Source organism: Ranitomeya variabilis, chromosome 2, assembly GCF_051348905.1.
Source record: "Ranitomeya variabilis isolate aRanVar5 chromosome 2, aRanVar5.hap1, whole genome shotgun sequence".
Taxonomy (NCBI): Eukaryota; Metazoa; Chordata; class Amphibia; order Anura; family Dendrobatidae; genus Ranitomeya; species Ranitomeya variabilis.
In genome coordinates, this window is record NC_135233.1 from 89,496,538 (window position 1) to 89,520,334 (window position 23,797).

The 23,797-nt window shown below is 43.8% G+C and overlaps 1 protein-coding gene and 2 long non-coding RNA genes across 4 annotated transcripts in view; 2 read left to right on the forward strand and 1 right to left on the reverse strand.

Annotated features, from left to right (window-relative positions):
- The window catches only part of GPCPD1 (glycerophosphocholine phosphodiesterase 1), a 92,314-nt gene that overhangs the window by 50,363 nt on the left and 18,154 nt on the right, over positions 1-23,797 (forward strand). For both annotated transcript variants that reach the window (XM_077282656.1, XM_077282657.1), the window contains exons 9-13: positions 105-267; positions 1,968-2,100; positions 2,181-2,235; positions 5,006-5,098; positions 21,206-21,283. In XM_077282656.1, coding sequence (XP_077138771.1) covers positions 105-267; positions 1,968-2,100; positions 2,181-2,235; positions 5,006-5,098; positions 21,206-21,283 — 522 coding nt within the window. The remainder of the gene's footprint in view (positions 1-104; positions 268-1,967; positions 2,101-2,180; positions 2,236-5,005; positions 5,099-21,205; positions 21,284-23,797) is intronic.
- LOC143809126 (uncharacterized) lies at positions 9,316-10,268 on the reverse strand. The gene is made up of 5 exons (XR_013222084.1): positions 10,193-10,268; positions 10,005-10,100; positions 9,852-9,924; positions 9,675-9,737; positions 9,316-9,402 (listed from the first exon to the last, which is right to left on the reverse strand). It is a non-coding gene; the product is annotated as an uncharacterized LOC143809126 (long non-coding RNA).
- LOC143809127 (uncharacterized) lies at positions 14,285-15,235 on the forward strand. Its single transcript, XR_013222085.1, has 5 exons — positions 14,285-14,360; positions 14,453-14,548; positions 14,629-14,701; positions 14,816-14,878; positions 15,149-15,235. It is a non-coding gene; the product is annotated as an uncharacterized LOC143809127 (long non-coding RNA).

Here is a 23,797-nt window from a genome sequence, read left to right on the forward strand (position 1 = left end):
GCCATTCTTAGTCCCTGCATTCATTCTTTCTGGAAGTGAATATTTTAATGTTTCTCTCCTATGTTATTAGTTATATAGCCACATTTTTGTGTGTGTTCTTGCAGGAAGACTTGAGTGAGGCTGTGGTGCAGGGTGATGCCATCCCCGGACATGTCGGCACAGCGTGCCTCTTGTCGTCCACCATCATAGAGACAGGGAAAAGTAATGGGATCATCACACTCCCTATCATGAGCAGGAATGCCAGGCAGACTCTGGGAAAAGTAAGAGGTATGCTTCATTATGGTTTACTAATGTTAAAAGGCTTGCACGTTTTCTTTTTTTTTTCTTTACATTCTGGGCATCTTTTCCGTGGGAAATAGAAATCTGAAATTTCACACCTCAATCCTACACTGAGATTTGCAAACAAACCACTTAGTTTTACGGTCTGACATAATTACTATTCTGAACGATTGAACAGCTTGTGGGATAATGTGCCAGCTAATGAGCTATAAAAGAATAGGGTGTCAAATAATCTACGTTATATAGAGGCTGAGCATGTTTCTAGCTTTCACCTCAGTGTGCGCCTTGCCACAAATCTTACTCCAGTCAGTGATTGGAGTAGGATTTGTGGCGTAGGGACCACCGCTCATCATAAATTTGACAAGCAGTTGTCAGCATGCCCCCACCCCTGTTAAAGTAGGGCGAAAATGGCATTAAAACACCAAAAGTCTCAGTTTTGCAACTTTTCGAGGCTTCTTACACCAGAATCCTGGCATGAAAACTTTGATGATTGGGACCTAAATCTTTATTGAGCATTCTACAGGCAGAAACCATTTACCAGGCTGTTTAAAGGAATGGCCATCTTAGTCACATGGCTTTAAAACAAGTTTGTCTTCCCTTTAAATGAGTTATTCATTTTTACATTTTAATACCTCAAAGGCCTCCTTCAAAAATAACAAAACCATGATTACTTCCCCCCTGCCACTGCAGCATCGCCTCTCTATTGCTTTTCACCAGTCTTTATGGACATGGCAGCACATAAACGCAATCTTGTTCTGTCTACCTCCTGTATCTCTGCTGTACCCAGTAATTGGCTGCAGCGGTCATAAACACAATGTCACCTCTGCAGCCATAAAGGTGAAAGACAGAGGAGGCGGTAACAATACTACTAATAATACTAAGGAATGATATTACTTGACTGCAAAGGGGGCTAAGTAATGTTTTGCAACTTGTAAGGAGTGCAAGCCTTTGGGTAGTAAAGGCTGCAGTGTTTCAGAGTAAAACCTTCACACACGGACAAAATTGTTGGCACCTTTCTGTTAAAGTAAGAAATCTCACATTGGTAGCTGAAATAATCAACTAATGAAAATCGGACATTGCTTTTGAATTGTGGTTCCATTAAAAAAAAAAAAGAAAAACTAATGAAAATGGCCTGGAAATAAATGATGGTAACCCATGAAAATAATTTGTCCTTGTAAAACTTGGGTATGCAATGTTATAATAAAAAGAAAAAAAGAATATAATCGAAATAATAAAGTGCATATCCTCAATAGGTACATCCTCCGTCAATATGAAAACTAACAAAACACAAGAAAAAGGGGCCTTGACGGACACAAGGAACATGCATACAAATAATGTCAAAAAGAAAGATCGTAATATAAAAATAGCCTGTCTCTAAACTTCACAGGAGTACAAAGATGACAACCATGGGGGTCTTCAGTTAGGCCCCAGCTGACATGGTTAACAATCTGTGCCCTGTGATCACGTTGAAGTGATCTGATGGGATCGAACTTCATTTAAATCCCACTGTGGGAAAGTGAGAGCAGCATCTAAAGGGTTAATAGCTGCAGCCAGAGCCGTAATATAGTCCGCACCTACCGCAGGTTAACGAGTGATTAGCGACTTGTGAGCAAATAGTCAGGTCTACATGAGAAAATGTCAGGTAATGTGGTTGGTTGACTGTGATATATATATATTTTTTTTCGTAGTTGACTATATCCTCATAAAGCCAATAGCTGGTTACTCCTGTGACATGAGCAGCTCTTTCTGCAAGTACTGGAAGCCACGGACGCCACTTGATGTTGGACATAGGGGTGCTGGCAACTCTACTACAACTGCCAAGTAATTATTCATGTTAATCGCGGTAATACTCAGACACATTATTTTACGTTTCCTTTCTAATTTACTTGATTGTTTTGTAGGATGGCGAAAATCCGAGAAAATACTGTGGCCTCTTTAAAAAGTGCCGCCAACCATGTAAGTGTGTGTGTGTTTTTTTTCAAGGTTATTATTTCCATCTTGATCTTAAAAAGTAATTTATGCCAGGGATAGATCGGTTGATCACCCGTCTCCAGCAGGGCCAAATAAACCCCATGTATTTAAGGGCTTCTGGTAGATCACTACTCTATGTGGGAGGAAGAAAATAAAATCCACTATTGTCCGCACAGTTACTTTTTCTCTATAGCTAAGGCAGTTGGCACATATGACTTGTCCCCAGTCACACTAGTTGCAATGATTTACAAATAACCAAACTATCAGGAAATAGATTTGTTCAGGGCCGTGCAAAGAATGTGGGACCCAAGAGATATTGTAAAATTATTCAGTGTGGTTGAACCTATTGAGAAGAAGAGTTTAGAAGAAAATAGTAGTGACTGATGGGCACTCACTATTATACATACCGTATATCTTGGAAGCCCTCCCATAAAACATTATATTGAGTAAACCTATGTAAATGTATATGTAGTGTAATTTTGGTAATAAACTCACTGATCGGCATCTTCCCTGGCGCGCGCCGGTTGTCATCTACTCCAACTTTCCGGATCACTTTGGGGTCTGTGTGAGAGTCAGAAGTCACTTTTACAATGAATGTCTATGGAGGTTTAGACCAAGGCTCGAACGCTAGAGATTCGCATGGGAAAAGCAACTTCCGGCTTATACACATCCCAGCGTGATCCAGCGAGCCAGAATAGAAGTCAGGTGACCCAGATGAGGACCAGCAAGGGAAGATCGGTGGGTATATTACTACATTACGTCTACGTTTAGTCTATGAAAAGTATCATGGGAGTGCTTGCTTCTATAAATGCTAAACTTCTGACTGCCTGCAGCCATATAAATGCTAAAATGCTGACTGCCTGCAGCCGTCACTAGGGTGAGCTTTACTGCATCTGAGTTTATACACCTCCCATCCATTTTCATAATTCAGACCTATGCAGTAAGCTCAACATATCCTTAGTAATGCCTTTAAAGGGTCACCTGATTCATATTCCAATCTACGGGCAGCATGAATCGGAGCCTGAATGCACAATGGGAGCCAGGTATATTATTTTTCTCTGAAGCGCTTTGGCACTCTATGCTTTTAAAGATGCGGCTCTTCCCAGCGCCGCTCTAGTTGTATGATGGGTTTCTTGCATAGTGATAGACCTGTCAGTCACTTTTAACAGCGCTGGAAAGAGCCGGCCAAGAGTGTTGCTGGACTAGTCTGATCTCCAGCCATGGACCATTTAAAGTATATACTCTCTGAAATGCCCAAGCGTTTCAGAGAAGAATATACCGGGCTATAATCATGCAGCCGGGCGGCCAATCATGCTACACGCAGTTCTGGCAGCATGAATCCTGTAACGGGTTCCCTTTAAGAAGCACTGTACTACTGTACGCACCCTAATATCTTTTGTTTTCCCATCATTGGCAGTATGCTTTAAACTGAATGGCCTCTTGGTGACCCTGTGAATGCATCTAATTGTACTGGTGTTTTTCAGCTTCCATTTCTAAGTGGCAGACTCATGATAGAGCAGTGACGGGGCCAGGAATGGCCTCCAGCTCTATCTGCCTCTTATGTTATGGGTGGATAAGAGACTGATGTATTAGATCTCCCTCACTCACCAAGTACATGGTTCTGACAATAGATGATTATTAGCACTGACTTCCTAATATCGAAGTCTCAGACTGGTTCTGTGTATTTTCTTTGAAGGAACAAAACCGACATTAATGCTTTTTAGGGGAATAATGTTGAAATGTTTATCTTGTATTACTTTACTGTGACTAACTAATGGTCCTGAGACCTCCAGCAATTAATCACAAATCTGCTGCACAGAAGGGTGAGGCGCTGAGCTCCTGCATGAGCGTGCAGCAGGGCGAGGGGCGAGCTCAATATGCAGAGTGCTCTGTGTGCACAGTGACGCTGGGGCTTGGGGTTTCTGCTTCATGGCAGGCATGTCACGCTCCACAGGGAGAGACATTACCCCTTAGACCCCACACAGAGGCCTCTCACACAGCCAAATCAGATCTCATTCTTTTGCACTGAAGAGGGTCAATACCCCCAAACACCATGTCTGCAAATTGAGATACTGGTTTAGCTTATATCTGAAGTCATATGGCAAGACTCGTTAAAGAAGCCCTCCTCCCATCAAAATGTTTATGCTCTTAATTTATTGCAATCATCATATTATATAGCGCTGTGTACTTACAATTGCTCATTTTGCCTTTCTACCCAGCTAATTTGTCTCTTTTCCGTGCATTTATCATTCCCCTCTTCATCTCCTGACCCGGCTGCTCCCTCCTCCCCTGTTCATGACTTTTGCGGTGACTCATGACTCGTACAGGGAAAAATGACCTCCTGTTTCTACATACAGCTTAGAAGGATTCAGCTAGTCAGTTTTTAATCACATTATGTCGTAGGCCTAATGGAAAACAGAAGAATAGGCCGGGAAGAAAGGCAAAATGAGCAATTGTAAGTACATAGTGCTATATAAGAAGGTGACTGAAATATATTAAGAGGATAAAAACTTTGATGGAGAAGGAGGAGTACTTCTTTAAAGGGATGATATTGACTTTTAGGGTTGCTGCTTCTAATAGGTGGCACTAGAGTTCGAGTCCTCTTCCGTTCAGAAGCGTGATACAAAGGAGATTACGAAGTGATAAAAGTTCCCTCAATTCTTAGAGTAGCACAAATGTTGGGGAGGGCCTGTAGTAATAACATTGTGTTTATTACACAGTAATAAGGTTTTTGTTTTTTTAACTCCCCATCCAGGGTGCTGCGTTTGTTGAGTTTGATGTCCATCTTTCCAAGGATCTTGTTCCAGTGATCTATCATGATCTCACGTGCTGTATGTCCATGAAAAAGGTAAATGCAATGATTTCTTTACATATGAGCACTCTCGCCGCCATATTAGTGCCGGGTTGTTACAACACACTGTTTATAGGTCCAGATTGCAGCACTGACTCTAGCGTTGAGTCCTGCAAGGACCTAGCACTGTAGAGGAAATACATTTGGCCGTACTGATTATCAGTCTGCTGGATTTTCTCCATGCCCCTGTAGCGAACCGTTCTTGAAAAAATCTTCTTGAGAACAAAAAGTTAATTTCCTGTTGAGTTCTTCCATTTTTGTCTGGCAAATAGATGAGGCCAAAGGGGGTGCGGTCGCTTTACACTATTTAAGAAAAGAGGACAAATCCACATGTAGAAGAATTGTGTATTTCTCAGTTTATCTTGCTTTATGAGACACATTATAATAAAAAACAAAAAAGGCAATTTTTTTTGGCCCCTTCCAGACATGCGATATATATATAGCTCTTCCGGAGCTGCATACCCGCAAACTGCCGTATATAAATACGGCTCTGTGATCGAGACACACTGAGCGCGGTCAAGTGCGGGTGTCAGCTCTGTGTGTGAGCTGACACCCTGCAGCAACGCCCACGATTGGTGCTAGCACCGATCGTGGGCGTTTAACCCCTGTGATGCCTCTGTCAATCTGTGCTCCCATTGGTACAACGCGATGCGATCGCGTTATCTGGTCTGCATGGAGATCGCGAGTCCCAAGATGGCCAAGGGGTTACTCAGGGACGGTGGCCTGTGAGCTCATGCTCAGAGCACGAGCTCACACACCTCCTCCCTGCATGCCAGACGCTGCTCTAATGCTGTGCAGTGCAGAAGCATTGCAGAATATTAGATCTGTCATTAGTTGATGTTCCATAGTGGGACAATGCAAGAAAGTTAATAAAAATTGTTAATGTAAAAAAAAACACAAAACAAAAAATGAATCCAATAAATACATATATGTAAAAAATTAAAAAGTACACATTTGTTATTGCCACATCTGGAACGTCCCGACCTATAAAACTCTCCCACTAGTTAACACCTTCCGTGAACACTGTAAAAAAAGGCAAAAAACGATACTTTATTATCATATCGCCGAGCAAAAAGTGGAATAAAACGCAATGAAAAAGACCAGTCTGCATGAAAATGGTACCGCTAAATACTTCCTCTTATCTTGCAAAAAACAAGCCGTCACACAGCTGCATCAGCGCAAAAATAAGTGCTAGCTGTCAGAATAAAGCAATGCAAAAAAATAATATTTTTTTTCCTATAAAATAGTGCTTATTGATTTAAAAGCCCCGAAACAAACTATATAAATGCGGTACCACTGTAATTGTACTGACCTGAAGAATAAAGTTGCCTTATCAACTTTACAACGTGCGGAACGGCATAAAAAAAATCCTGAATTGCTGGTTTTTGTTTATTCTGCCTCCCAAAAATCAGAATAGAAAGCTATGTCATGTGCCCAAACATGGTACTGAGAAAAACGTCAACTTGTCCTGCAAAAAACAAGCACTCACATGACTGTCAGCCAAAATATGGACGAATTATAGCTCTCAAAATATGCCGATGCAAAAACTAGTTTTTGCAATAAAAAGTGTATTATAAATCTGATATCACTCTAATTGCACAGACCCGAGGAATAAAATTGTCTAATCTCTTAATACCACATGAGGAACGGCATAAAAAATAAAATAAATTCTTCACCTTCTGTTGGATTTTTTCATTCTGCCTCCCAAAGAGCGCAGTAAGGCTCGGCAGACATTTAGCCTGAGCTCTGCGCTGAGCGCTTACACCGGGGTTTCCTTGTAAATATCCGAAAAACGTGATTCAGATGCAACCCCCGGCGGAACATTCCCTATAATGAGGCAGATGGAGGCACTATGAACGACGTCTGACCCCCTAGGATCCGGCGAGGTCCGTCCTTTTTAGGTGTGCATGAAAGCGTAGTCGACCACAATTTTGTGCACTTCTGAAAAGGACACCGCAGAACAATGGCCAGACAGAGTCCAGAGTAACTCTGCTGCCTCATTATAGTGAAATGGATCCCTCAGGGGTTTCGTCCTCTGAGATTTAGATGTAAACCCAGATGTAAGTGCTCAGCCTAGAGCGCCTGATAACTGTGATCCAAAATGTTGTTGTGTAAAATGTTCTGTACAAAAGCTACAAAAAAAAGATACAAAAGATACAAAAGCAATTCCCCACTCATGTCTGTCATCTGTTAGCGGAAGGCTTTGGGAAAATCAAAATGGCTCCTCTCCTCCAAAACAAATTCAGAAAATTCTACACTCCCAAATCCAAATGCCCCCCTCCCTTCTGAGCCCCAGTGTGCCTAAACCACATTTAGTGTCCATATGTTTGGCATTTTGGTAACCTAAAGTACAGGTGCATGTCTCCCAGAATCATAAGCTGGGCACTACCACATACTAGTGACTGCAGTGTACTGAGGACTACAACATGGGGGCACCACAATGTGCGTTTGCAATTTCCACTTGGCAACATCCACTGCTGCTTGTTTCTGGACCCATGGTCAAAATCATGACTACACCTGTAGATAAATTCCCAAAGGGGTATCATTTACAAAATGGGGTCACTTTTAGGGGGTGTCCTGCTCTTCCAGCACTTAGGTGCTCTGTATATGGAGTCCACAAACTATTCTAGCAAAATCAGCACTTCAGGGGGAAAATAGCGCTCCGTCCCTCCTGAGTCTCGCCGTGTGGCTAAGCAGTATTGTACAGCCACATATGGGGTATTGGTGTACTCGAGAGAAATTGCACTATAAATTTTAGGGTCCATTTTCACCTGTTAACCTTGTGAAAAAAAAAAAAAATGGGGGGCTAAAAACATTTTTTGTAGGAAAAAAATGTTTTGTTTTTTTTTTTGTTTAAATGGCTCAGCGTTAACTTTTGTGAATCACCTGTGAGTTCAAGGTGCTGAGGAGTCTAGTTTCCAAACTGGTGTCACTTGTGGGGGGTTCTACTGTTTGGCCACATCAGAAGCTCTCCAAACGTGACATGACACCTGCAGAACATTCCATCAAAATCTGCATTCCAAAATGTCACTCTTTCCATTCTGAGCCTTGCTGTATAAAACTATAGTTTTCTTCCACGTCTTGGGTATCGGTGTACTCAGGAGCAATTGCACAATACATTTTATGCTACAGTTTCTACTGTTACCCTTGTGAAAATGCAAAATTTGGGGCTAAAAACATTTTTGTGTGAAAAATGTTTTCTTAACGTCACAAACGTTTGTGAAGCACCTGGGGGTTCATGCTGCTCACCACACATCTAGATAAGCTCCCTGAGGGGGGTCTAGTTGCCAAACTTGTCACTTGTGGTGGATTTCAACTGTTTAGGCGCATCAGAGGCTTTCCAAGCATGACGTCTTCTACTTACTCCAGCAAATTTTGCAGTCAAATGGCGCTCTTTCCCTTCCAAGCACTGCCGTGTGCCCAAACAGTAATTTTCCCCCACCTATGGGGTATTGGTCTACTGAGGAGAAATTGCACAACAAATTTTGGGGTCCATTTTTTTTTTTCTCTTCGCCACGACAGCACCCACTTGAGAGAGGGGATCCGCCCCTAGGAACAGGAAACCCTATGGAGAGATAAAAGGGGCGGTCCCCCTCGCTCCCACAGTTGGTTTCCTGTTCCTACGGGAGACCCTTGGAGAGAAGAGGATGCCCAGCCTGGATGCCGCTTGCGCAGTTTACCTTTATGGGACGGCAAGGGCTCCAGAAGCTGGAAGCAGCGTCGGGGGTCCTATGGCAGCTTCCCCCCTCTGCTGGCAGGTACTGTGAGGCCAGGTCCGGGGAGTCGCCTGGCTCATGGAGATCCACCCAGCAGACCTGCAAGGACCAAATCGCTGAGGTAAGGAGATCCTGCGGCGCCATCCCTCATGGTGCGCAGGCAGCGTGGGTCCGGTATACTATCCCCCGGAAGCAGATCGTAACTTCCGGGGTGAAACAGGAGGAGGACGGCGCCTGCGCTGATCCTGGTGGGAGCGCAGGCGCATACTGAATAGCCGCGACCCGGATGTAGCGGTCACTTCCGGGTGCGGCAGGAAGAAGATGGCGGCCCCCATTAGAAAAGGACGCCGGCACTGATCCTCCGGCGTCCATCATGGCATCTCCACAGGACCCGGCGATGGCTTCATCCGAAGTCACCGCTATTGCGCCTAGTAGCCGAACATACTAGATATGAAGATCACTGCACACGTACAAGTTGAAGGTATGCTTAGTGTGGAAATTTTATTTATAGTGGTTATTTTATCAGAAAAAGCGACTGGTAAGCGTTGACGTTTCGGCTAGTATATAGCCTTGGTCACAACGTCGCTGAAAAAAAATACAAATATTTACAATTAGCTATATACAACGATTGGTGTATATACATATAACAAGAAATGTACACTTTTATACAATATATACAAATGTGGTACTCATGTGCAGAGAAATGTCTCTGCGTGACCCTGTGGAGAGACGTCATAGGGTAACATACGTCGATCAGGAAAACAATAAGACATATGTGTGACGAGAGATAAGTCCAAGGAAATGCATATAGTGATGTCTGTGCTAAAACATATGAATAAGGCAACAAGGTGGCCTACCTACAATATGGAGAGTCTATCTTGATTTTGGGATGGTAGTGTTGAATACGAAAATGTAATCCCCTGTCAGAAGAAAATATACAGAAAGGGGCATATATATGCGGATCTCCCAAAAGAGCAAGGGAAAGGGGTTCACCATGGTGCATGATACAATGTAGAGGGGTAATTGAGACCTACCCTGACAATTCGGTTGATTGTCATATGTCATGGGATATTCTTTGCCAGTGATTGGTAGATCTGTGACAGGGGCCTGTAAAAAGGTATCTTGGTAAGATTATAATGAGACAATAGGCCATACAGTATGTCCCATGGTGTACGGTGGGAGCCTACCCTGGTGGTATATGTGGAGACTTGTATGTCCAACGATATGGCGTCTAAACCTCAGTGGGCGTAGTACTACAAGGCCCAGCGTTTGTCCGGCAGTCACTGAGAGGATAGGTAATGTTATGATCATGACCGTTAAGACATAATAATCTGTAAGCACTGTGGGTATACTTAGCTTTGTGCTTGTGACCTACATCCATAGGTGGCGCAGCGGTGTAAAGCTGACACTCCTGTGTCTAAGCTGGGACTGGCGCTGGGTGACTGTGCGCGCTCTCCTTAACATACAGCGCTGCGGGGTCATGTGACCGGAAATGATGGAGACGCCGGCGCTTGCGCTGTTAAGGCTGCAGGCCGGCACGGTTTATGTGTTGTCATGGGGATCGAGTGGGGGAACCGGCGCCTGCGCGGTTGTGTTCTGCTGCGGACTGAGTTAAAGGAAAAAAAGGGGGGGGGGGGCGGAGGGAGGCGGAAACAGAGGTAGAAAATGATGGCAATAACATGGACCCATAGTAGTTGTGTATAGGGTGAATACATCCATGTATATTAAGTAGATACTAGTCATGTAGATTGCAGAATGAGCTTAAGAGTATACATTTGCATATAACAATATTGTATCGGTATACCAGAATAATTCGCAAACACATACGTTGAAATCATATACTTTGCTGATAATACTAGCAACTAAGTAGGAGTCCAAACCATAGGGGAAACAGGGGGAAAAAAAGGGGGGGGGGGGGGGGAAAGGGGGATTAAGAGAGAAGAAGAAAACGGAAACTTAGATAGACTCTATATAATGGTAGGGGGTCTTACCAACTCCACCGGGGGGAATTGCCGAGTGGATGAGTGCGATTATTCAGTGGGTCTAGGGAAAGAAATGCATTATGTTAGCCAATCTATTTCTCGATTGAGGCCTCTTGGGCTGAGTGTGTCCAACGTGTAGATCCAGTAGGTCTCACGCTGTTTAAGTAGTTGGGTGTGATTCCCACCCCGTCTTGGTCTGGGAACTTTTTCAAGAACCTGGAACCGTAATTGGGATATATTATGCCTGGCTTCCTGGAAGTGTGCAGGTAGAGGTAGCCAGGTCTTGCCACATCTGATGGTAGATTTGTGGCTTGAGATGCGATCTCTAATGGCCTGGATGGTTTCGCCTACATACAGTAAGCCGCACGGACACTTGATGATATACACTACATAGTTGGATTCGCAGGTATGATAGTCCCTGATCGGGTAGGTTTTTCCTGTGCGTGGATGAATTACCTCACTACCTTTTATGATATTAGAGCAGCACATACAACTTAAGCATGGAAATGTGCCCCTTCTTTTTTGTCCACTCAGTGTGCGAGTTAGTGTTAGTTTACGTGATCCAATGTCGGCCCTAACCAAATTGTCCCTAATGTTCGGTGGTCTACGTAGGCACATTAGGGGAGGATTTCTAAAGATCTCTACTTTGGGATAAGCTTTGGTAAGCAAGGGCCATTGTTTATGGATCAAGTTGTGAATTCTTTGCATGGAGGGGTGATGGCCGTGGACAAAAGGTAATCTCGATGGTTTTTGAAGTGGAATAACTGCAGAATCAATGTCTGACAGTATTTTGGTCATTTCCGTGTTCAGAAGTGTACATGGATATTGTCTCTCTTCGAATTTTTTGGACATTTCACTCAGTCTGGTTTGTCTGACAGTGGGGCTGGATACGATTCTGGAGACTCTTTTGAATTGAGATCGGGGAAGGCTGTTTCTTGTGGATTTAGGGTGGCAACTATCGTACAAAAGGAGGTTGTTACGGTCGGTGGGTTTGCTGTAGATGTCGGTGGTAAGGACCCCTTGGGTATCTTTGCATATTTTGGTGTCCAGGAAAGTTATAGTTTCCATATGATGTGAAATTGAAAAATTGAGTTCCGGTCTGATCCTGTTAATGGTATTGTGGAATGTGGTTAGAGAGGTGTGATCACCCTGCCATATGCAGAAAATATCATCTATGTAACGGTACCATAGAAGAGCATGTTGTTGAAATAATGAGTTGGGGTAAATGAAGTCCTGTTCAAAGCGGTCCATGTATAGATTGGCGTACGCAGGGGCTACGTTTGAGCCCATTGCGGTCCCGCACGTTTGGACATAAAAGTCATCTTCAAAAAGGAAATAATTTTCCCTGAGTACCAGATTGAGTAGTTCCAGACAAAGATCATGGGTACGTGTGTCAATTTTGGCTTCCGTTAGTGTGAGAGAGACGGCCTCAACCCCCTTGTCATGTGAGATTGAGGTATATAAACTGCTAACATCTAAGGTGTATAGGATGCTGTTAGCTGGAACCGTATTGATGTTATGGATTTTTGTCAGAAAGTCGCTAGTGTCCAGAATGAAGGACTTAGTTTTGTGAGTGTATGGCGTGAGCAACTTTTCTAGGTAGATGGATATGGGATTGAGAATTGAATCAGTGGATGCTACAATTGGGCGGCCCGGTGGATTTTGCAGGTTTTTGTGGATTTTTGGGAGAATGTATAATACTGGGGTTACTTTGAACAGGACTTCATTTACCCTAACTCATTATTTCAACAACATGCTCTTCTATGGTACCGTTACATAGATGATATTTTCTGCATATGGCAGGGTGATCACACCTCTCTAACCACATTCCACAATACCATTAACAGGATCAGACCGGAACTCAATTTTTCAATTTCACATCATATGGAAACTATAACTTTCCTGGACACCAAAATATGCAAAGATACCCAAGGGGTCCTTACCACCGACATCTACAGCAAACCCACCGACCGTAACAACCTCCTTTTGTACGATAGTTGCCACCCTAAATCCACAAGAAACAGCCTTCCCCGATCTCAATTCAAAAGAGTCTCCAGAATCGTATCCAGCCCCACTGTCAGACAAACCAGACTGAGTGAAATGTCCAAAAAATTCGAAGAGAGACAATATCCATGTACACTTCTGAACACGGAAATGACCAAAATACTGTCAGACATTGATTCTGCAGTTATTCCACTTCAAAAACCATCGAGATTACCTTTTGTCCACGGCCATCACCCCTCCATGCAAAGAATTCACAACTTGATCCATAAACAATGGCCCTTGCTTACCAAAGCTTATCCCAAAGTAGAGATCTTTAGAAATCCTCCCCTAATGTGCCTACGTAGACCACCGAACATTAGGGACAATTTGGTTAGGGCCGACATTGGATCACGTAAACCAACACTAACTCGCACACTGAGTGGACAAAAAAGAAGGGGCACATTTCCATGCTTAAGTTGTATGTGCTGCTCTAATATCATAAAAGGTAGTGAGGTAATTCATCCACGCACAGGAAAAACCTACCCGATCAGGGACTATCATACCTGCGAATCCAACTATGTAGTGTATATCATCAAGTGTCCGTGCGGCTTACTGTATGTAGGCGAAACCATCCAGGCCATTAGAGATCGCATCTCAAGCCACAAATCTACCATCAGATGTGGCAAGACCTGGCTACCTCTACCTGCACACTTCCAGGAAGCCAGGCATAATATATCCCAATTACGGTTCCAGGTTCTTGAAAAAGTTCCCAGACCAAGACGGGGTGGGAATCACACCCAACTACTTAAACAGCGTGAGACCTACTGGATCTACACGTTGGACACACTCAGCCCAAGAGGCCTCAATCGAGAAATAGATTGGCTAACATAATGCATTTCTTTCCCTAGACCCACTGAATAATCGCACTCATCCACTCGGCAATTCCCCCCGGTGGAGTTGGTAAGACCCCCTACCATTATATAGAGTCTATCTAAGTTTCCGTTTTCTTCTTCTCTCTTAATCCCCCTTTCCCCCCCCCCCCCCCCCTTTTTTTCCCCCTGTTTCCCCTATGGTTTGGACTCCTACTTAGTTGCTAGTATTATCAGCAAAGTATATGATTTCAACGTATGTGTTTGCGAATTATTCTGGTATACCGATACAATATTGTTATATGCAAATGTATACTCTTAAGCTCATTCTGCAATCTACATGACTAGTATCTACTTAATATACATGGATGTATTCACCCTATACACAACTACTATGGGTCCATGTTATTGCCATCATTTTCTACCTCTGTTTCCGCCTCCCTCCGCCCCCCCCCCCCCTTTTTTTCCTTTAACTCAGTCCGCAGCAGAACACAACCGCGCAGGCGCCGGTTCCCCCACTCGATCCCCATGACAACACATAAACCGTGCCGGCCTGCAGCCTTAACAGCGCAAGCGCCGGCGTCTCCATCATTTCCGGTCACATGACCCCGCAGCGCTGTATGTTAAGGAGAGCGCGCACAGTCACCCAGCGCCAGTCCCAGCTTAGACACAGGAGTGTCAGCTTTACACCGCTGCGCCACCTATGGATGTAGGTCACAAGCACAAAGCTAAGTATACCCACAGTGCTTACAGATTATTATGTCTTAACGGTCATGATCATAACATTACCTATCCTCTCAGTGACTGCCGGACAAACGCTGGGCCTTGTAGTACTACGCCCACTGAGGTTTAGACGCCATATCGTTGGACATACAAGTCTCCACATATACCACCAGGGTAGGCTCCCACCGTACACCATGGGACATACTGTATGGCCTATTGTCTCATTATAATCTTACCAAGATACCTTTTTACAGGCCCCTGTCACAGATCTACCAATCACTGGCAAAGAATATCCCATGACATATGACAATCAACCGAATTGTCAGGGTAGGTCTCAATTACCCCTCTACATTGTATCATGCACCATGGTGAACCCCTTTCCCTTGCTCTTTTGGGAGATCCGCATATATATGCCCCTTTCTGTATATTTTCTTCTGACAGGGGATTACATTTTCGTATTCAACACTACCATCCCAAAATCAAGATAGACTCTCCATATTGTAGGTAGGCCACCTTGTTGCCTTATTCATATGTTTTAGCACAGACATCACTATATGCATTTCCTTGGACTTCTCTCGTCACACATATGTCTTATTGTTTTCCTGATCGACGTATGTTACCCTATGACGTCTCTCCACAGGGTCACGCAGAGACATTTCTCTGCACATGAGTACCACATTTGTATATATTGTATAAAAGTGTACATTTCTTGTTATATGTATATACACCAATCGTTGTATATAGCTAATTGTAAATATTTGTATTTTTTTTCAGCGACGTTGTGACCAAGGCTATATACTAGCCGAAACGTCAACGCTTACCAGTCGCTTTTTCTGATAAAATAACCACTATAAATAAAATTTCCACACTAAGCATACCTTCAACTTGTACGTGTGCAGTGATCTTCATATCTAGTATATTCGGAACCTTGGGCTCCTTTCACTAGCACCGTCACTTCCAAATTGGTCGTGTGCGAGCCATCATATCTTCATAGTAGCCGAACAAGCAGCAGTCGCAGATCATCTTCTTCCAAAAGCGCCAGAGATAAGAAATCAGGCCGGTCGGTTCCATCTGTGCCTCCGTCTCCTCCTCATCAGCCGGTATAGTAACTACAACCTCACTGGGTGAGTGTGTGTGTGTACCCTCTTAGGCTGATTACACTCCCCCTCTTTGTCTATATTCCTTAGGCAAAAAGAACGGGGAAAACCAAACACATACAATGTGCTTTATGCTCTCAGCCCCACCCCGATAATTATTTAAAGAAGCTGTGCCAGTCTTGCATCGAATCCACCTTACGTGAGGAGTCTTCAGTAAGGTCGGAAGATATAAGGAGTATGATTAGGGAAGAATTACAGGCCTTCCGAAGCTCGGAAAAAATTCCCGAGGGTAGAAAAAAATATAATTCCCCCAGGTCTGAGCAGTCCTCTGAGACTGAAGATAAAGATTCGGATGGGTCCCAAAGGATCATTTCCTCAGATGATGAGCGGGATACATGCTTTCCCACAGACAGTATCGATAATTTAGTAAGATCAGTTTGTAACACCATGGGTATTGAAGACACAAAAATCCCTAAAACACCACAGGACGTGATGTTTGCAGGCCTGTCAGAGAGGAAAAAACCTTCTTTCCCTGTAATTCCAGCAATTAAAAATGTAGTAAAAAAGGAGTGGGAAAGCCAGGGACAAAGAGGATTGCCGTCTTCGTCAAAAAGACGCTATCCCTTTAATGACGAAGATTTCTCTATATGGTTAAAAGCCCCGAAGGTAGATGCAGCAGTGGCTTCCACTTCTAAAAAATCTTTGCTACCCGTAGAAGATTCCGGCTCCTTGCAAGACCCGCTGGACCGGAAAGCGGATACCCTCTTAAAAAGAGCATGGGAATCCTGTACTGGAGCCTTCAGGCCGGCTATATCAGCCACATGCACTGCCAGGTCCATGTTGGTCTGGTTAAATGATTTAGAAGAAGGATTAAAGAGCGGCCTTTCCCGAGATAGACTGATCTCTTCCATACCGTTAATTAGAGGAGCTACAGCCTTTTTGGCGGATTCCTCAGCTGATTCCATACGGCTAGCTGCCAAATCGGCAGGTCTGACTAACGCGGCTCGTCGAGCCTTATGGCTAAAGGGGTGGAAAGGAGATCCCCAAACGAAGTCTAAATTATGTGGTCTTCCATGCCAGGGTGAGTACCTATTTGGTACTAAGTTAGACGAAATACTAACTAAAGCGGGTGAGAGGAAGAAGGGGTTCCCCAATAACACTTATCTCCCATCCTACAGGAGAGCGTTCCGTAAGCCCACGTTTAATAGAAGAAAGGACTATAAAAAACAAGACCGCTGGGCTAATAAAGACTTTAAGCAGAAAGGAGCGTTTTTCGGAAAACGTCCATTCAAACCTGAGGATAAAACCCGTTAGGACAGATCTACCCGTTGGTGGTAGGTTGTCTTTCTTCACTTCACAATGGCTGACAATGACTTCCAATCCATGGGCAACTAGCCTTATATCTACGGGTCTTAAATTAAGATTTGCCCGAGTCCCTCCGGACTCATTCTTATTGACTTCCTTAAAGTCTCATTCACAACAAGAGGCCTTGGAACAGGAAATAATAAATCTCCTGTCCAAAGGGGTACTAGTGGAAGTCCCTTCTCATCAAAAAGGAAGGGGTTTTTATTCCCCTCTATTTTTGATTCCAAAACCAGACGGATCATTTAGAACAATAATTAACCTGAAAAGACTAAACGTCTTCTTAGAAAACCAAACCTTTAAAATGGAGTCTATACGATCAACTATAAAGCTCCTGTTTCCCCATTGCTTTATGGCAGTACTTGACCTTAAAGATGCGTATTACCATCTACCAATCTTCATTGAACATCAGCAATATCTACGGGTGGCAGTTATAATGGAAGGTCAGATAAGGCATTATCAATATACAGCAATGCCCTTTGGACTGTCGATAGCTCTGAGAGTCTTCACAAAATTAATGTCAGAAGTAATGTCATATTTGAGATTAAAAGACACTCTTGTAATACCATATTTAGATGACCTTCTTATAGTGGGCAACTCTCTTTCCCAATGCCATCAACGAGTACTTGATACAATTTCGTCCCTACAGGAATTGGGGTGGTTAGTAAACTGGGAGAAATCCAGGTTGTCCCCCACAACTCGACAAACATTCCTAGGGCTTATTCTAGATTCTACAAATCAAAGGTGCTTTCTTCCCGACTCTAAACAATTAGCAATTATAAACAAGGTACAATCGGTGATTAATAAACCCCTAATTTCCCTAAGAGAAGGGATGTCCCTTCTTGGTTCCTTTACATCATGTATCCCGGCTATCCCATGGGCCCAATTCCATAGTAGAAAATTACAATATAAAATTCTACAGGAAGAAGAGAGGTTACAAGGCCAATTGGATAGTCGGTTATCTTTACCATCTGACGTGGTAGATTCTCTTACCTGGTGGTTAGACCAGAGTCATTTTACCAGTGGGGTTCCCTGGGTGGTTAAACCTTCAAAAACACTCTTTACCGATGCCAGTCCTAGTGGTTGGGGAGCACACTTAGGAGATCAAATAGTTCAAGGTCTGTGGTCTCCTAGAGAATCGAATGATTCTTCTAATCAAAAAGAACTGAAGGCTATCTTTCATGCCATATGTAAATTTCTTCCGCAGTTACACGGAACGCATACAAGAATCTTTTCAGACAACATGACAGCGGTGGCATACATAAACCACCAAGGGGGAACAAGATCAGAAGCTCTCATGTGTATAGCCGACAACACTCTATCCATAGCAGAGGAGCACCTCCTATCCTTATCAGCACTGCATGTAAGAGGAGTCGACAATCCAAAAGCGGATTTCCTCAGCCGCCACACTCTCCGCCAAGGAGAGTGGGTTCTCAGCCGTCGTATCTTTTTAATGATAATCAAAAAATGGGGTACTCCCGAGATAGACCTTTTTGCGACGAGACGAAACAGACAAGTCAAAAGGTTCGCTTCATTGTTCCGATCCGACAATCCAGATATCTTCGATGCTCTGCAAGTCCCATGGACATTCCAGAAAGCATATGCCTTTCCCCCACTAATACTTCTTCCAACGGTGATCAGGAAGATAAGGGAGGACAGAGCAAATGTGATCTTAATAGCTCCATTTTGGCCCAAGAGGCCATGGTTCTCCTGGCTGAGAATTATGTCAATTTCAGACCCGTGGATCCTTCCGGAGGATCAGGATCTGCTCTCCCAAGGCCCCTTCAACCACCCTCAGGTGAAGGGTCTGCGGTTGACTGCCTGGCATTTGAGAGGCGGCTGCTAAAAATGAGAGGATTTTCTAACAAAGTAATTGACACTCTGCTACTAAGTAGGAAAAAATCTACCACATCCATTTATGTGAGAGTGTGGAAAAAATTCTTAAACCTCTACCCAACAGCACTATCAAACGAGATTCAGATCCCTATGGTCCTAGAATTTCTTCAAAAAGGGCGCGATTTAGGTCTGGCAGTCAGTACCTTAAAAGTACACATTTCTGCGCTTGGTGCATTATATGGTCACGATATTGCAGGTGACAGGTGGGTAGCCAGGTTTATCGCAGCTTGCCAAAGGTCAGAGACAGTCCAAATTCCCCATGTACCACCTTGGGATGTTAATTTAGTCCTTGAAGCTCTAACAGACCACCCCTTTGAGCCACTACATTCAGCTCACATAAAACATGTTTCCATCAAGACAGCTCTTCTTGTTGCTTTGGTATCAGCTAGAAGAGTAAGCGACATGCAGGCACTGTCAATAGATCCACCGTTTATGTCTATATTTCCAGACAGAATTGTCCTAAAAACAGACCCTTCCTACTTGCCCAAAGTATGTACTAAATTCCATAGGTCACAAGAAATTTTTCTTCCCTCCTTCTATGATAACCCTACGAATCAGGAAGAACAAAAATACCACACATTAGATGTGAGGAGAGCCATAATAGCCTATTTAGATAGAACTAGCGCCTGGAGGAAGAGCAGGGCTCTCTTTATTTCCTTCCAGGGCCATAGAAAAGGAGATGGAATCACGAAGGGTACTTTATCTCGGTGGATTCGGGATGCAATATGTCTGGCCTATTCATCCAAAGGGGAGAACCCGCCTGAGACTGTAAAAGCACACTCCACTCGGGCGATAGCATCATCCTGGGCCGAGCGAGCAGAAGTTCCAATAGAACTGATATGTAAGGCCGCAACCTGGGCTTCTCCTACTACATTCTATAATCACTATAGATTGGATTTGTCTTCTTCATCTGACCTGTCCTTTGGTAGATCAGTTCTTAACACTGTGATCCCTCCCAAATGACTATCTCTGAAAGTCTCTCAAGTGGGTGCTGTCGTGGCGAAGAGAAAACACCGGATTACGTACCGGTAATGCTCTTTTATAGAGCCACGACAGCACCCCTTTACTTCCCACCCTATTAAGTTATTTTTATAAAAGCACGATTAAGGGTGTTTTTTGGTTCTTTTAGTTAGCCATACTAAGTTAACTAATGATAAAAGCTGATATCAAATTGCCTACTAAATCTGGTGGGCGGTTCCTCGCAATCTCTGTAACCCAACTGTGGGAGCGAGGGGGACCGCCCCTTTTATCTCTCCATAGGGTTTCCTGTTCCTAGGGGCGGATCCCCTCTCTCAAGTGGGTGCTGTCGTGGCTCTATAAAAGAGCATTACCGGTACGTAATCCGGTGTTTCTGTAGCGAAAATAATAATAATAATAATAAAAAAAAATGGCTCTAAAGTAAAATTTTTGTGACGGTTAAATGTTCATTTTTTTCCTTCCACGTTCCATTAATTCCTGTGAAGCACCTGAAGGGTTAATAATCTTCTTGAATGTGGTTTTGAACATCTTGAGGGGGGTGCAGTTTTTAGAATGTTGTCACTTTTGGGTATTTTCTGTCATATAGACCCCTCAGTCACTTCAAATGTGATGTGGTCCCTATAAAAAAAAAAAAAAAAAAAAATGGATTTGTAAATTTTGTTGGAGAAATCGCTGGTCCACATTTAACCCTTATTTATAACTTCCTAACAATAAAATTGTTTCAAAAGTTGTGCTTATGTAAAGTAGACATGTGGAAAATGTTGTTTATTGTTTTGTGTGACATACTGTAACTCTCTGATTTAAGGGCATAAAAATTGAAAGTTTGAAAATTGCAAAATTGTCACCAAATTTCCAATATTTTCACAAATAAATGCATGTCATTTCAAACAAATTTTGCCACTAACATCAAGTACAATAACTCACGATAAAGTCTCAGAATTGGTGGGATCTGAGGAAGAGTTCCACAGTTAGGCTAGGGTCACATTGCGTTAATGTGACCGCGTTAAACGGACTACGTTACACCGCGGCATAACGCGGGTTAATGTAGTCCGTTAACGCCGCCATTGCCCCTAATGGTGAACGCGTCGCTAGCGCCCGCCCACATTAGGCGTGCGCTAGCGATGTCGCGTCATTTGAGTGACGGACCTCGGACGCTGCTTGCAGCGCCGCGGCGCGCCCGAGGTCCGTTCCTCGCTAGTGCAGATCAGGGATCTGCGCTAGCGGGGACGCCGAACGCGGACCCTTGAGAAGCATTGCGTTAGCGCAATCCTCTAGCGCTATGCGCTTAACGGATTGCCCTAACGCAATGTGACCCTAGCCTTATAACCACATAAAGTGACACTGGTCAGAATTTAAAAATTTGGCCTGGTCAGGAAAGTGAAATACCACACACAGCCGACTGGTTTCTTTTTAGAAAAAGCAGTGATATATGGCTGTGTGTGTATGTATAATAGTGCGTGTGTTTAATATAATATTTTTTTAATTATCTTCTGTACAGAAAGCGAATGCCTCAGCTGTAGAGCTATTTGAGATTCCTGTGAAGGAGCTCTCGTACGACCAGCTTCAGTTATTAAAGGTACTTTTCCGCTTTGTAACACTTTAATTAACTACAGTTGAAACCAGAAGTTTGCATACACTATACAAAGACACACATGAATGTTTGTAAGGATCTGAGGTTGTGGGTTGTAAAAATCACCTAGGCAGGTTAGCGATGCAATTATTTTTTTATTCCATACTTCCATGGTTGCACAACAAATCCAGGTAGATTGTCCGCATACAATGTCCTCAGTCCACAAATTCCCAATCTGAGATCGGTAGTTCCACTGGCCCCGTACCAGGTGATACCCACTGTCGCCCAACTTTTTGTTGGCTCACAGCTTTTGATATCTCCAGCCGGTATAGTGTGCAGTCACAGCCTATATTCCTCCAGATGATGGATATCACAACCGTAGCTCATGGATACCCCTCCAGCCGGCAAGTGGTGTCCAGAACTCCATAGATCATCCATCCCAGCTTGGATCCTCTCCCTTTGAAGTCCCTCCAACAACTGCCTGAATCAGCCCTAGTGTCTTTTTCTCCCTCCCCCTTAACCATTTTCCTTTAGCACACAGAGTAAAGGTACCTTCACACTGAGCAACTTTCCAACGAGAACGACGACGATCCGTGACGTTGCAGCGTCCTGGATAGCGATCTCGTTGTGTTTGACACGCAGCAGCGATCAGGATCTAGCTCCGACCAGCGATATCACAGCAGGAAGTCCAGAACTTTTTTTCGTCGCTGATCACCCGCTGTCATTGCGTGTGACGCCGATCCAGCGATGTGTTCACTTGTAACCAGGGTAAACATCGGGTTACTAAGTGCAGGGCCGCGCTTAGTAACCCGTTATTTACCCTGGTTACCATTGTAAAAGTAAAAAAAAAAAAAAAACACTACATACTCACATTCTGATGTCTGTCGCGTCCACAGGGTTAAAACTGCTTTCGTCAGGAGCGCTTGCTAATGCTGCGCTGCTGCCGAGAGCTTCCTGCACTGACGGTGTCAGCCCCAGGGCGTAAAGCAGAACACAGCGGTGACGTCACCGCTGTTACTGCCGGCGCTGACACAGTCAGTGCAGGAAGCTCTCGGCAGCAGCGCAGCATTAGCAAGCGCTCCTGCCGAAAGCAGTTTTAACCCTGTGGACGCCGGGGGACGTGACAGACATCAGAAGGTGAGTATGTAGTGTTTTTTTTTTTTTTTTTTTTTTTTGCTTGGTAACCAGGGTAAATATCGGGTTACTAAGCGCGGCCCTGCACTTAGTAACCCGATGTTTACCCTGGTTACCCGGGTGCTGCAGGGGGACTTCGGCATCGTTGAAGACAGTTTCAACGATGCCGAAGTCGTTCCCCTGATCGTTGGTCGCTGGAGAGAGCGGTCTGTGTGACAGCTCCCCAGCGACCACACAACGACTTACCAACGATCACGGACAGGTCGTATCGCTGGTCGTGATCGTTGGTAAATCGTTTAGTGTAACGGTACCTTAAAGCATATTCCATCACCTGGGACTGCTTGTGAGACTCCCCGTGGTGACCGCTCCCCTGGGTCAGCTATCCCCAACCACACAATGGGCCTAGTGTTGGGAGTACAATGGGGGTGAGACCTTGATACAGATGATATTGATAGTCTGGCCTTAAGTATACATAAGGTCCAACCTGCACGCCTTTCTCTGCTTGCTGTTACTGAATAGTAACATTGGTTTCTGAAGATGAGCTGACGAGCAAGCAAATAATTAATAAAACACATCAAGCAAATTAACTATTAAATTTCAATATTGATGTAATGGGTGCTCTGTGCTGGAAAAGTCTGTTATCTCTTGGAGCTGTGTACTCCGCTATATGTCCACTCGTCCTATAGTCTTTAATAAGCGGCCTTCTCCTCACAATGTTTTTCTCAATATCTGACATAAAATCAGAATAAACCTTTCCTGTTTTAGGTCAATTAGGATTACCGTTATTATTCTTTGCCAAATGCCAGAATAATGAGAGGGAGAGAATGTTTTAACGCATTTTTATTACTTACTGCAAAGTCAAAAGTTTCTCATTATTCTGGCATTTCTCAAATATTAATAATTATGGTAATCCTACTTGACCTAAAACCGGAAATGTTTATTCTGATTTCATGTCATATATTGAGAAAAACATGCAGCTGTGTCTTTTTATAAAGTGTATGTAAACTTCTGGTTTTAACTGTATATGCAGTCGGCTTATTTGTTTGTCGTGTGACTATTTATTCATGGCCAGAATGAAATCCTGACAGGCTTCCTCGTTACAGAAGTATGTTTTACTAAAAAAAACAAACAAACTGGAAGATGTGTCTGCTGAGCGACTCTACTCCCGTCTTTAAAGGGATCCTGTCAGCAGATTTTTGCCGCTATAAGATGCGGCCACCGCCTTATCTACAGCATTCTATAATGCGGTAGATAACCCCCCGGTCTGACCTGCAAGTGAAGAAAAATAAGTTATATTATACTCACCTGGGGGCGGTCCGGTCTGATGGATGTCGCAGGTCCGGGTCCGGCGCCTCCCATCTTCTTGCGATGCCGCCCTCCTGCTTC